General features: G+C 43.2%; 1 protein-coding gene across 2 annotated transcripts in view; it reads left to right on the plus strand.

Moving 5' to 3' along the window:
* The window catches only part of BRINP2 (BMP/retinoic acid inducible neural specific 2), a 500,040-nt gene that overhangs the window by 440,773 nt on the left and 45,569 nt on the right, over window positions 1-13,698 (plus strand). For both annotated transcript variants that reach the window (XM_068239642.1, XM_068239643.1), the window contains one exon: window positions 70-306. In XM_068239642.1, coding sequence (XP_068095743.1) covers window positions 70-306 — 237 coding nt within the window. The remainder of the gene's footprint in view (window positions 1-69; window positions 307-13,698) is intronic.

Below are 13,698 nucleotides of genomic sequence, written 5' to 3' on the forward strand. Positions count from 1 at the left end.
ACAAGGATTCAGAGGGAATTCATTTCCTTATGCTTCTAATTGGGACTATGTCTGTCTTATCATTCCCAGGCCTGCAGGTGCTGCTTCCCCAGTACTTGAGGGTGAGATTCGTGAGGGCTGCTCTGTCCTACATTTCATGCAACTCCCAAGGAAGGATGGAGTGCCAAGGAGGCGAATGTTGGTGCCACTGTGATCCTGCCTACCCACAATGCAACTGCCCTGCGGAGGACATCCAGATCCTGGAGAAGAGCCTGACACAGACGCAGGAACAGGCAGTCGGCCAAAACAAAGAGTTTGAGGAATCTAGTAAGTTGCTAAGCAGAGGTTTTGATGGAAAAGAAAACTAAAAAAGGAAACGTTTTATGATGAAGTTTGGTCACAAAACCTTTCTTACTAATTATCTTACTTTACTTATTTTCCAACTCAACACTAAGGAGAGATACTGTAAATCTTGAAATAAACAGATGGGAAGAGATGATTCATACGATAAACTGATAAGGGGACATAAATCAGTCACTAGTTAAGACGGATAAGGGGCCTCATTTACTAACTAATGGTGAGATTACCGTGCATAGACACCGCACTGCAATTCTCCCATTAGTGTAGCAAGCGTTCCGCAATTATAATATCCCTTAGGTACACAAGTAGCGTAACACACATTACCCTAGTAACACTCCTATAACTTAGGTCTCTGGATGGTCAATGAAATGCAAATCATTTTAAGTTGATGCCTCGTTATGCAAATTTTGTATGCAAATTTATGTAGCTTGAACATGAACCAATAAAGTAAAATTTGATTTGTCCATTTCCCAGCTGGATAAATTTGCATACAAGATTAGCATAATCCTGCATCAACTCGAAATTATTTGCATCTCATTGACCGTCCCTACTTGGTCATGTGGGTTATGCTTATTGTGCCACCAGATGCAGATGCAAGTTAGTGATTCAAACCAAGGGGAGATAAATCATGCGTTAAGACAGATAGAGCTAAACCGTAAGTTAAAACAGATAAGTAGAGATGATTCATGTTTTGTGAGTCTACCTCTTTTCCCCGGGTTAAACACTTCTTACCTACAGAATTAGCATGTTTACAGTCAAAAACTCCATAAAAAACTAAAGGGCATATTTAGGAAACAATTGCAAATGCAGTGCATGTCAATCTTACTCGTACTGTGCAGTTAGCACAACCTGCTTTCTGTGGTAACGAGAGTTGCACTAATTGCACAACGCATACTACGTAAATCTGGTAACATGCGTTGTTTAATTAGTGCAACTCTCGTTATCTAAGCAATGTGTGTGTTGGTAGTGTAACACCTGCCATGCAAGTAGTGTAACGTGCACTACCCTGGCAAACCACATGCGCAGCATAAAATACTCCCCAAGCCTCCAGCGCCATCTCCTAACCTTCCTGTAACCCCTGGTGGCTTTCCGGCATCTTTCGTGTACGGCTCCCAGTTGTGTAAAGCTCATCTACAATGAATTATCGTGAATTATCACACCTTGCTTATTTATTACCTCAGTGTTCAGGAGAGCTGTATCTTGAAATGTACCGACAAGGGGCCGGATGCACAAAGCAACTTGAGTGAAATTGTGTGCAGGAGGTGCAGGGCAGTGGTATTGGTAGTAACGGCAGGGGGCGATGCGTGCTACCCAATTAGCACAGTGCACTGTGTGTTACCACAGCAATGCATGTTTAGCCCTAATAGCACTCCCTAATAGCATGCCCAAGGTAAGATGTTGGATATATTGGAAATATTTTGGAAATTTGCCTATTTTCACAATGTGGAATCACTTGTAATGCTTTCCAATAGTGACACACGCATTTGTTTAGAACTCTACTGCAATTTGAGTACGTTTAAGAGTTTCTGCTGCTTAAAACCACAAATCACATGTAATTACCAGAGACTGCAGTCAAGTGCCAGTGGACTATGGTTCATAAAGCACACATTAAAACATGCATGAAATGCACGGTATTGTTGAAGGAAAATCACGGACATGTTATACAGCTGCAAGTGTTGTGCTTACCCTGCCCTGGAAGCTCCTCCCTTCTCCATTGCAGTACACGCCACATGTCTATAGCCAAATGGCAGGTCTATATAACACTCACTTTCTGAGTTGTCACCCTAATGATCGAAGCATGATTGTTAAGGACAACAGTTACTTCTCTACACACCCTAAACCTGGATGCTCACACACAACAAATGTTGCCCATCAGGGTTTGGCACCTGGCCTGCTGGGTGATAGTTTGGGCCAAGTTCTGTACAGATGTTTTGAGGGGGGGGGGGTGCAATGAAGTGGCACATGACTTCATGGGCGGGGAGAGGGCACTTGGCTGAGCTGATCCCCTATGGCTGCTGTACACATGCTAAATACCCAGTGAAGGCAACCCCACCAGCCTCCTCTGCCAAGAACTGCCATCGTGTGTACACGGCTTCTATTGTTCCTGTCTGCTGATGGCTTACAGCCGCTGATGTATGCAACTCACAATCTTTAAATATTTTTACTTGGGAGTTAATTTTTCGAGCAGAGGGAAAAATTAAAAATGGAACCTGTCCAACTGAAACAAGTGAATTCATCCTCTAGATGGCACAAGAGCTGCAGTCAATTTGCAAATTACAGTGGAATTATGGCGAGAGAAAAAAAATCAATTGTTCTGGCTTAATGCCACTCACCTGTATAATCAGGTGGTATAAAGGTGCCCATCGATGATACAATCTTGTTGGTACAATCACACCAAATCTATGTATTAGAAGGGTAATCTGAGAGATTATACTCTGAAATGATACTTTAGGTGGTCCCTCATATTGCGTAGATATGGTCGGATTGTAGAATCTAGAATGTATCATTCAACAAGGAGATGCCCGCACAATGTCCGTAAAAACGCAAGTTTCTTTATTATGGACGTAACCAATATCACCACATCATACAACTTGTTGTATGATCAGTTGTATGATACGGTGATCTTGGATACGTTCATAATAAAGAAACTTGCGTTTTTACGGACATTGTGCGGGCATCTCCTTGTTGAAGTTTACAGTCGGATTGGCCATCCTGGTCCTGGCTCCCGGAATAGTGTGAGAGGTCTCTACCAACTTTTTGTTCTTCAAGAATGTATCATCGATGGACACCTTTACCCTCTTTACTTACTAGTATATATTTTTTCTGTATTGTAGCTGAGTATCCTGTCTTTAGTGTGGTCTTCCAATGAAAATCTCCACACTGTGATTGTCATTTGGAGCCAATAACTCCTCTTCCTGTCTCTGTCTTCTCCCCCTTAGTGAAGCACAAACTCTAACATACCCACCTGTGACAACAAGTACCTGGTTGCACTTAGTACCTCTGTAGCTTCCTAGCAGCATGCCATAGAGAATATAGCTATCTCTAACATTGTACTTAATTAAAAAAAAATGTCAATAGATTACATGACTGAAAATGCTGAAAACTTAGTTTAATTGCCCTTTAATTAAGACAGGTGACATATGCTCCTGTGTCACATCCTCTGGTCCTTCTCAAGAAACAAACATGTTTAGTATATGATGCAAAACCTTGGAATACATGTAAAAAGAACTATTCATTAATTCCCAGCATCAAATGTTGCATAATGTGTCATATTCAAATAGATAAGGTATGATTTTTTTTAACAGTAGAAAGATTCAAAGTTTGTACTTATATCCCTCACTTCTTCCGCCAGCTGTCTTTGCCCGAGCACTATAGTGATAGTTGTGTTATCCAAATTTAGTTATTTATATATATATAAATATATACCAGTAAAAAGGCCCGCACGTTAGAAAATGGGCGCTAGGTCACAGCCGCTACCCCTCGCAGTGCGCGCACATACGCATCCCGCTTGCTTCTTCCCCACCACTGTCTGAAGTATATGCACACAGGGAGCTGCTTGCTTGGCAGTTGGAAAAAGCTGTTATTTCCCACAATGCAATAAGAACCTCTGTGAACCACACACAGCAAACTGTCAGATGATCCGGCCCTGTGTCCTAACTGCGCACATGCTCAGAACAAAAAAGCCAGGGACGCACAACCATTCAGTTGATGACGCAGGGACACTTGCATTTTGTTGTATAGGATATATATACACAGTAAAGCAAAGACTAGAATTAGGTCCAGATTTCTACTTTATCTTTGATATTAAAAATAATTAAATCTATCCTCTACAACTGCAGTCTACTAGCCAGCACAAGTAATATTTAATGTTAATGGCACTTTTACAGCTATAGAGATAGCAGAGCTGCTATTCCATTCCAAATTAACCAGCAATGAAAGGCGGAAACACCCAATAATTTCTAGCACATATTATAAAAGGCTGGGCTTCCACAATCTATGATTCGGTGACCATTGCTTGCACACGTAAGGAAAGTGGCAAATGTCTGACCAAGAGGATTTTTTATTATGTGTGGAAGCAATGATTGGTAAATATTGGTAAATTGGCTGTGGCTGGATAGTGTACTGGTTAAGGGCTCTTTCACATTAGGGCAGATTTTCTGCGTTTCAACGCAAAGGATAAAGTTTGCGTTACCCAAGGTGAAATGAAAGTCCATAGACTTTCATTTTAGCTTTCACATATAACGCAGCCTTTTTGTGCGTTGCGTTACACTGCACCCAGGCGCAGTTTTTCGGCCAACGCTAGCTTTATGCGTTACAATGTTAGTCAATGTAAAACGCACACTATGCGCGTTTTTAATCCGTTAACGCAGGCAATCAGTCCCAGAATGCAACAGAGGAACAATGTAGAAAGTTGAAAACTAAAAGAAAAAAAAATTACCTGCGTTTTCCTATGTCCTGTAACGCATTGAAAACGGATTAAAAACGCACACTCACTGCAGTGCACTGCAGTGCAAAACGCATAAAACGCATACAACAAAACGTATGCTTTGAGCGTTCTCCAACGCAAGCTCTGATGTGAAAGAGCCCTTAGTGTTCTTCCTCTCATTTAGTCAACCAGGGTTCAAATCACAGCTCTTCCTGTTCAGTAAGCCAGCACCTATTCAGTAGGAGACCCTGGGCAAGACTCCCTAAAACTGCTGCAGCCTACTGAGTGCACTGTAGTGGCTGCCTTGCAAGCGCTTTGAGTCCGACAGGAGAAAAGTGCAATACAAATATAGGAATTAAATATTCTATGGGCAGCAGAAGTGACCCAGTGACTTCCTCTCTCACCTTTATGCACTTATGGACCAATCAGAGAATGTAGAATTTTACCACAGTACTTGGAATGCCACAGAAATTTTAGGCCAATCACAAGACTCTGAAATACTCTGTAGGATCTGAGGTTTGTAATTGGTGTAAAATTACTGTGGTAATCGGATTTTCGTGGAACAATTCTGCATTCTCTTATTGGTCCATTGCTTCTGAGTTCTGTGATCGGGTTAAAATTACAGAGTTGCGGTAATGCGCTATTTCAATGGAAATCCGTTTTCCGCTCGGAAACGCTGATTTCCAATCGGAAATGTGGAAATTTCAATTCTGCGGAATCTGAATGAACATCCCTACCTGTCTCTTGGACTGTGAGCTCTTTGGGCTGCCAGTTTGATTGTGAGCTCTATGGGGTAGGGTGCTTCTCTCCTCCTCTCCCTGACTGTGTAATTGTTTATTTCAGGTTTGTAACCAGCTTCCCTCATTGGATGTAGCATGTTTTCTCTCGGCTAAGTAATGGATAATAATTAAAGCAGTCGATTTAATTATCTCTTAATATAAAAGATGATGCAGGAATTGAAATTTAGTTACAGGTCCTATTTTATGAGCACATCATTTTGTGTTTTACAGAAATTGCAGAATTTAGTTACCACCTTTATTTCAGAAAAAGCCAGCTGTAAAGTCTTGCTTGTACAGAAGGTAGTTGTTGCAAAAGGCCAAGACAGACATTGGACCTCAGATGGTCGATGAGATGCTTGTTTTTTGAGTTGATGCACATTTTATAGTTAGTAATGCACATTTTATAGCACTCTGTATGTAGTTAGGAATTGAGCCAGTTAAATGCAGTTACTGCAAATTGCAACAAAATTAGCATCACCTCAGAAAATTAGCGTGTCTTCTGCATACGTATTGTCCCGCTGCCGGTGAGCTGGACGCAGGGTGAGCCAAATGACGGCTTACCCTGCTGCTGCTCAAATAATCCACAGCGTTAAATACTATGGCCTTGATTCACTAACCGGCACTAAGCCGGTTAGTGTGCCTTATCACTTAGTGGGCACAAACTACAGCGCTAACCTTATCTGAGGTTAGTGTGCCTTATCTGAACTTAGTGCCCCTTAAGTAGCTTTGTGCACACTAAAAGATGCACAAAGCTACATCGCGCACTACACCGTCGCATCGCTTTGCACTGTGAGCAAAGATCGGCGCATTATGCTGTGCGCGGTGCAGTGCGCGATGTAGCTTTGTGCATCTCTTAGTATGCACAAAGCTACTTAACCCTCCTGGCGGTATAAAAAAATACGCCAGGAGGCAGCGCGGCAGTTTTTTTTTAATTTTTTTTTTTCTATATCATGTAGCGAGCCCAGGGCTCGCTACATGATAGCCGCTGCTCAGCGGCATCCCCCCGCCCTCTTCGATCGCCTTCGGCGATCTCCGATCAGGAAATCCCGTTCAAAGAACGGGATTTCCTGGAGGGCTTCCCCCGTCGCCATGGCGACGGGGCGGAATGACGTCACCGACGTCACTGACGTCGGGTCGTCATTGGGAGTCCCGGGCCACCCCTCGGCGCTGCCTGGCACTGATTGGCCAGGCAGCGCACGGGGTCTGGGGGGGGGGGCGCGCGCCGCACCGTATAGCGGCGATCGGGCGCGCGGCGGCGGCGATCAGGGTGCTGGCGCAGCTAGCAAAGTGCTAGCTGCGTCCAGCAAAAAAAAAATTAAACAAATCGGCCCAGCAGGGCCTGAGCGGCACCCTCCGGCGGCTTACCCCGAACTACGTTCGGGGTTACCGCCAAGAAGGTTAAAGAGACACTGAAGCGAAAAAAAAATATGATATAATGAATTGGTTGTGTACTATGAATAATTACTAGAAGATTAGCAGCAAAGAAAATATTCTCATACTTTTATTTTCAGGTATATAGTGTGTTTTCTAACATTGCATCATTCTCTAATATGTGCAGATTACACAACACTCAGCATTCAAAATGAGTCTTTCAGAGCAGTCTGTGAAGTAATGACTTCACCTCTAGCAGATAAAAAGAAAACAGTTCACTTACAGTTGAGATAATAAAAGTCAGATAACAGCCCTCTCCACGACTAACTTAGTCGTAGAGATTAATGGCTTTTTTGCATAGAGATAACAACTGGAGTTTCTTAGCTCTTCCTGTACTGGAAACAATTAGACTGATGTATCTGATCTTAATGTTTTATTTCTTAGCTGTACTACACATACAAATCATAATATCATATTTTTTTTTTCGCTTCAGTGTCTCTTTAAGGGGCACTAAGTTCAGATAAGGCACACTAACCTCAGATAAGGCACACTAACTCAGATAAGGCACACTAACCTCAGATAAGGCACACTAACCGGCTTAGCGCCGGAAAACTCTTTTTTACTCCGGCGCTAACACTTAGCGCCGGTTAGTGAATCAAGCCCTATACCTCCTCCAAGTTGGAGGGAGGTGTAATTTGGGGTCTGGTGATCGCGGGATCCCAAAAATTACCCTTACGTGGGGTGCGTAGCATAGCAATAGTGCTATGCTGGCGGCCAGCTTTGGCCCTCAACGCTAAGCACTGGGCGCCCAAATCACCTGCTTCCAGTCTCCTACCAGAATTTCTGATATAAAACCAATATGCCTGTTGCTTACAACAACAAATCAGATCTGTACTTTCTTTTTAAGATTTTGTTTAGACAGTCATTGATAACTGAAACAACAAAAGGTACATTCTGTTGAAAGTAAATAGGCCACAGCTTTATTATAAATAACTCTAATACAATAAAACAAAAAAAGAACAAAAAAATTACAAATGTAAATAATGCAGAAAAAATGTTAAAGGGAACGTCCAGCAAAAAAAAAAGAAAAAAAAAGAGTTTCACTAACCTGGGGCTTCTACCATCCCCATGCAGCCATCCTGTGCCCCCGTAGTCACTCACTGCTGCTCCAGTCCCCCGCCACCAGCTAGTTTTGTTTTTGCCGACCTCGAGGGTTAGCGGGCCGCATTGCATACATTTTTACGCATTCCTGATGGTGCAGAAACATTAACACATACCTTTTTACGCATTACTGAACCAGTAACGCGTAAAGCATATGTGTTAATGTTCCAGCACCAGCGGGAATGCGTATAGATTTACACAATGCGGCCCGCCAACCCCCGAGGTCGGCAAAAATAAAACTAGCTGGCGGAGGGGGACCGGAGCAGCAGTGAGTGACCAGAGCCGGGACAAGGTCCTCCAGCACCCAAGGCTGAGACACCAAAGTGCGCCCCTCCATCCCTCCCACCCCAGCCGTCACACACTGATTGCTATTAGACTAAGAGGCGCCACAGGGCCCACAACCTCCCCAACACCTTAATATCTAATTATCTGGCTTGCAGTCACTGCCATGTATCCCCTTTTCTTATTTCTTTCTGCTTCAAACACAATTAGAAATGACAGCTGAATGAATTCTGCGCCCCCTCCTACACTGCGCCCTGAGGCTGGAGCCTCTCCAGCCTATGCCTTGGCCCGGCCCTGTGAGTGACTACGAGGGCACAGGATGGCTGCATGGGGATGGTAGAAGCCCCAGGTAAGTGAAACTCATTTTTTTTTTTTGCCGGACAATCACTTTAACATTTAAATATGAGAACCACCAATATAAGCAAGTCTTTGAATATGCCTGTATAATCCAACAGTAAACAAGTCTATGGAACCAGCCACCCTCAAGCACCAGCTCAGTGAGTAGTAGTACCCTATGAAATTCCATGTGGGACAACAACTCTGAATAAAACAGATCACCAGACCATAAAGTACAACAATTGGGCCATGCACAGAAGGATGGTAAAATTGCCATGCACAGGGAGCAGGTTGGCAAGAGAGTGTGTAATTCGCACAATCCGCTTTAGCCAGGTAATGTGTGCATTGGCTAATGTGCGCTATGCAAGTAGTGTAATGCATGTTACCTTAGCAATGCTCGTGTTACCTGGGTAATGTGGGCTCTGTACTAACTGTGCGATGTGTACTACCTTGTCACTTTAAGTAATGTTAAAACTGTGCATATGTCCCAATATCACAACATTCCCAAGGACTTGACAGCCAAATTTCCATGACACACTGTCAAGAACCCGCCCACCCCTTTTACAAAGGAAAAAAACTTCAAATGCTTCCTACCCCTTACACTAACACTGAACATCTGCTGTAACTAAACATTGTGGACCCCTCCGCCCAAAGATGCAACATTTTAGGTAGCTAACAGAAAACAACTACCAATGGGTGGGAAGGGTATCGGTTGAAAAGGGCGCCTGAGCTGCCTGTATGAAAAGGGTGCCGCCATAGACATCAATGTTATTTCTGGAAATATGGGCTACAAGGTGTAGAAAAGGGCGCCCGAGTTTTGATATAGGCTACAAGCGGGCTCCCCTTTGTAGCCCATATTTTTCTGGCTACAAGGTTTTCGGCTACAATAGGGTGCCCCTTTGAAGCCCATATTTTTTTTGGCTACAAGGTTTTCGGCTACAGTAGGGTGCACCTTTGTAGCCCATATTATTGCCCTTTTTTTTTTGTAGCTGAAGTTTTTATATGGGCTACACCAGGCGCCTTTTTTGTAGCCTACGTTTTTATATGGGCTACAAGCGCTGGAAGCCAAATTATTTCATTCCCCCACTATCCATGGCGGCCTGGAGGGGGAATAGTAATTAACACATCCCGGAGTATTTTTTCTAGCCGAAGTTTTTATATGGGCTACAAGTGCTGGATGCCGAATTATTTCATTACCCCACTATCCATGGCAGCCTGGAGGGGGAATAGTAATTAACACATCCCGGAGTTTTTTTTCTAGTCGAAGTTTTTATATGGGCTACAAGTGCTGGAAGCCGATTTATTTCATTCCTCCACTATCCATGGTGGCCTGGAGGGGGAATAGTAATTGACACATCCCGGAATTTTTTTGTAGCCGAAGTTTTTATATGGGCTACACCAGGCGTCTTTTTTTTTGTAGCCGAAGTTTTTATATGGGCTACACCAGGCGCCTTTTTTGTAGCCGAAGTTGGTATACATGGGCTCCACCAGGCGCCCTTTTTTACAGGCGCCCTTTTCATATAAACCCATGGGAAGGGCTGACTTACTCTACCAACATGAATGGCCATCCTAAATGATCCCACACAGGGCTCAGCCATACTATAAGTGCTTTTCTGAGCGCTTGTGATTGATTAGTGCTTTCTGAGCGCTTTTTAAAAATCGCTCCCATTCACTTTCATTAAAATTGCAGTAAAAATCCTGTAAAAATTGCAGCAATTTTTACACAATTTTTACTGCAATTTTAATGAAAGTGAATGGGAGCGATTGTTAAAAAGCGCTCAGAAAGTGCTAATCAATCACAAGCGCTCATAAAAGTGCTTATAGTTTGGCTGAGTCCTAAGTGAACCCCCATAAATCCACCTCCCAAAGCAGGCCATACTCTAGTCGATTTTAGCCATCGATCGAAGGCCGATTCGACCGTTTTGATCGAATCAGCTAGAATTCAATGCAGCAGAAAGCATGATTGATCAGCAGATCGATTAATTTCCGGACGATTTTGATCGATTGGTCCAGACTGAAAATCTGGGTCGATCGGCTGCTGGCGGTTGCATTGGATCGAATGGTGGAACACTGCATTTCGATCAAATTTTTAATCGATTTCATTCTGAAATCTATTGAAATTCTATTCCTACTGTGTGGCACACATCAGATACATTCCTGTCAGATTCGACCTGATAGGCATCTGACAGAATTGTATCTGATGGTCGAATCTGCTGCAAATCTATAAGTGTATGGCCACCTGAACACTAACCCTGTCTAACACCCTGTCTAATTACCCTTTGATCATCGGGAGCCCAACCAAGTTATGGTTTACTCCACCTATCCCCACTCAGTTTCATGCTTCACTTTTATATAAATGAGGTCTTAGTGCAGTGCAATGCTGAGCACAAGCCAACCTGCAGCCCTTAGTAATGAGGTGTAAGCAGGGACGTAACTACAGGGGAGCAGCCTCTGTGACCATAGGTTGGCCTAGAGTTGTAAGGGGTCCATCTCCAACTACTACTTCACTTCCTCCGATAAAGGGGTACATCCTTCAGATCAGATGTTTTTGTGGCTACACTTGTTATGGGTGGGAAGATTATGTCCACACTATTTGTACCTTGCAAGATTTCCCCCAGGCTGTGCAAGCTGTGTGGCTCATAAGGGGTAAGCAAGGGAAAGGGTGTGAACATTGGGGGCCCCTCAAAGTTTTGCTGGGGGTCCCCAATGGTTTATAGTTACATCACTGGGTGTATGTATGATCCAGGCAGTTCAATAAGCTGATTCACACTGATCAATTTGAAAAGAGAGGATTTTCAAAGATATCTTCATCTCCACAACGAATGTGCTTTTGATTACAGCGACTTTCTGATGTTTACATTTCATATGCATCTTGTCTTCTGTCTATCAGAAAAAAAACCTGGCTCGGAATTAAAGAAATCTGCTTAAATAAATAATATTTTGTTTTTATTTAATTCGACTGAGCTTTATTTTTCCTTTATAACAGACAGATGCCTCTCTAGACACCAATAAATCAGCTTCGCGATAAAAACAGAGCAACCTCGTACCTTTTTTTTTTTATGAATCCATAACCTTTATCTTCAAATGTAATCCCACTTGATGATTGATTGCAAACAGACATATTCTGTATATAGATGACTCTGATTCAATCTGCGAATGTTTCATTTACAATTTGGTTCCTTTTCTGTGGATAAACTTCATATATTTACCAGGGGAATTCTGTTTCACACAACAAGAGACAAGCGTTTAAAAACATCCTTTCATGCTCTTCCAAGGGATATTTTTACCGGCATCTAGAAATATTTCACTGCATGATTAACAAGCTGTGCTTAGTTACATAGGAAAACGTGTCATAAATAAGTCTTAAGCAGAATGGGCACTGCTATCGGGCTGATCTGGGCGGTTAGACGCAGGATGGAGGGACCACCGGAGCATAAAATTGAAGACGTATACTTTGATTTAAACTCTCCCATAACAATTTGCTTCTGTGATTTTGTTTGTAGCGGAATATTAGTGTTGTCAGTGCTAATATATTTACCTGCGCATGCAGGTTTACTAGCGCAGTGGGAGGATCCAAGAGGCCTTGTGCTGTCATACATACCTGGCTTTTCATTTAAAGTAAGGAAGAAACCACTTTTCAATCTACAAGGGTTTCTGTCTCAGGAACCTTACTGCAAGTCCAGCATTCACAGGTTCATTACCCACCCCTGTTGCAAATCCCACCTTGTTCCTAACATGGCCTGATAGGCAGAAGTCCTGAAAGGCAGAAGGCCTGAGGATACTTTGAAGGGGGCCTGAATTACTAGAGCACTCTTACATTCAGGGCTGTGGAGTCAGTACAAAAATCATCCAACTCCGACTCTTCAGTTTATGAAACTACCTGACTCTGACTCCAGGTACCCAAAATTTCTCCGACTCATTAGTCTAATACTTACCAGGGCTGTTGAGTTGGTACAAAAATCATTCGACTCCAACTACTTGGTTTATGAAGCCAACGACTCTGACTTCAGGTGCCCAAAAATGGTTCCAACTATGACTCACAGCCCTGTTTACATTGAAGTGTATTGGAGATTGTAAGTGATCCCGCAAATCTAGTGTGGAGTTGTTTGGAGAAATCCTGTGTCGGACTGTGCCCAACATTGTTATTTTCCAATATAAGCCCCCACGGGCCCCTCACTCTGTGCCATGTAATTTAAATATTACAAGAGTGCATTCGGACTCGCTGTTAGGGGTGTCGTTGCCAGATCTATTCTGGCATGGCCTCAGCCAAAATGTCAACGTCCAACACTTTGATCCCCTTCGGTACCATGCTGAGCCACGTAATATCGTTATTACACTGGTGGGCATGCAAAGGGGGCAGAGCTACAGCACATGAGCTAATGCCAGGTCAGCTTCTCACTCTAGTGTACCAGCACTCCTTCAATCACCCATTTGACTTTGGAGACAACATTAGAAGTCTGAGAGGTTATAGATGGACTTCAAACCAGAAGGTCCATTTGAATTTGGAGACACTACTACAAGTCAGAGGACTTCACACCAGGAGGTCCAGTTGAATTTGGAAACACGACAGAGAATCAGAGGGGGTGTGGATGCACTTCATGCCAGAAAGCAAAGTTAGATTTGAAGATGCCATTGACAGCCAGAGGTATTGTGGCTGTATTTCACACCAGCAGATGCAATTGAATTTGTAGGCATCTCTGGAAGTCACCGGGATTGTGGCTGGACTTCATACCAACAGTTGCAGTTGAATTTGTAGACACTGGTAGTCAGAGGGGGTGTGGCTGGACCTCATGCCTGAAGGTTCTGATGCATTTGGAGACACCACTAAAAGTCAGGAGGGTTGTGGGCTGTATTTCATACCATGAGGTCTAGTTGAATGTGGAGACACCACTGGGGCTCAGATGGGCCCAGTTTGGACATAATAACATTGCAGGCATGGCAATGTGGCTGCATAGACGTATCTGTCATGTTTGCTTTATTGATGTACATCTTAACTGTGCTTGA

The sequence above is a fragment of the Hyperolius riggenbachi genome, chromosome 6 (genome assembly GCF_040937935.1).
Source record: "Hyperolius riggenbachi isolate aHypRig1 chromosome 6, aHypRig1.pri, whole genome shotgun sequence".
NCBI lineage: Eukaryota > Metazoa > Chordata > Amphibia > Anura > Hyperoliidae > Hyperolius > Hyperolius riggenbachi.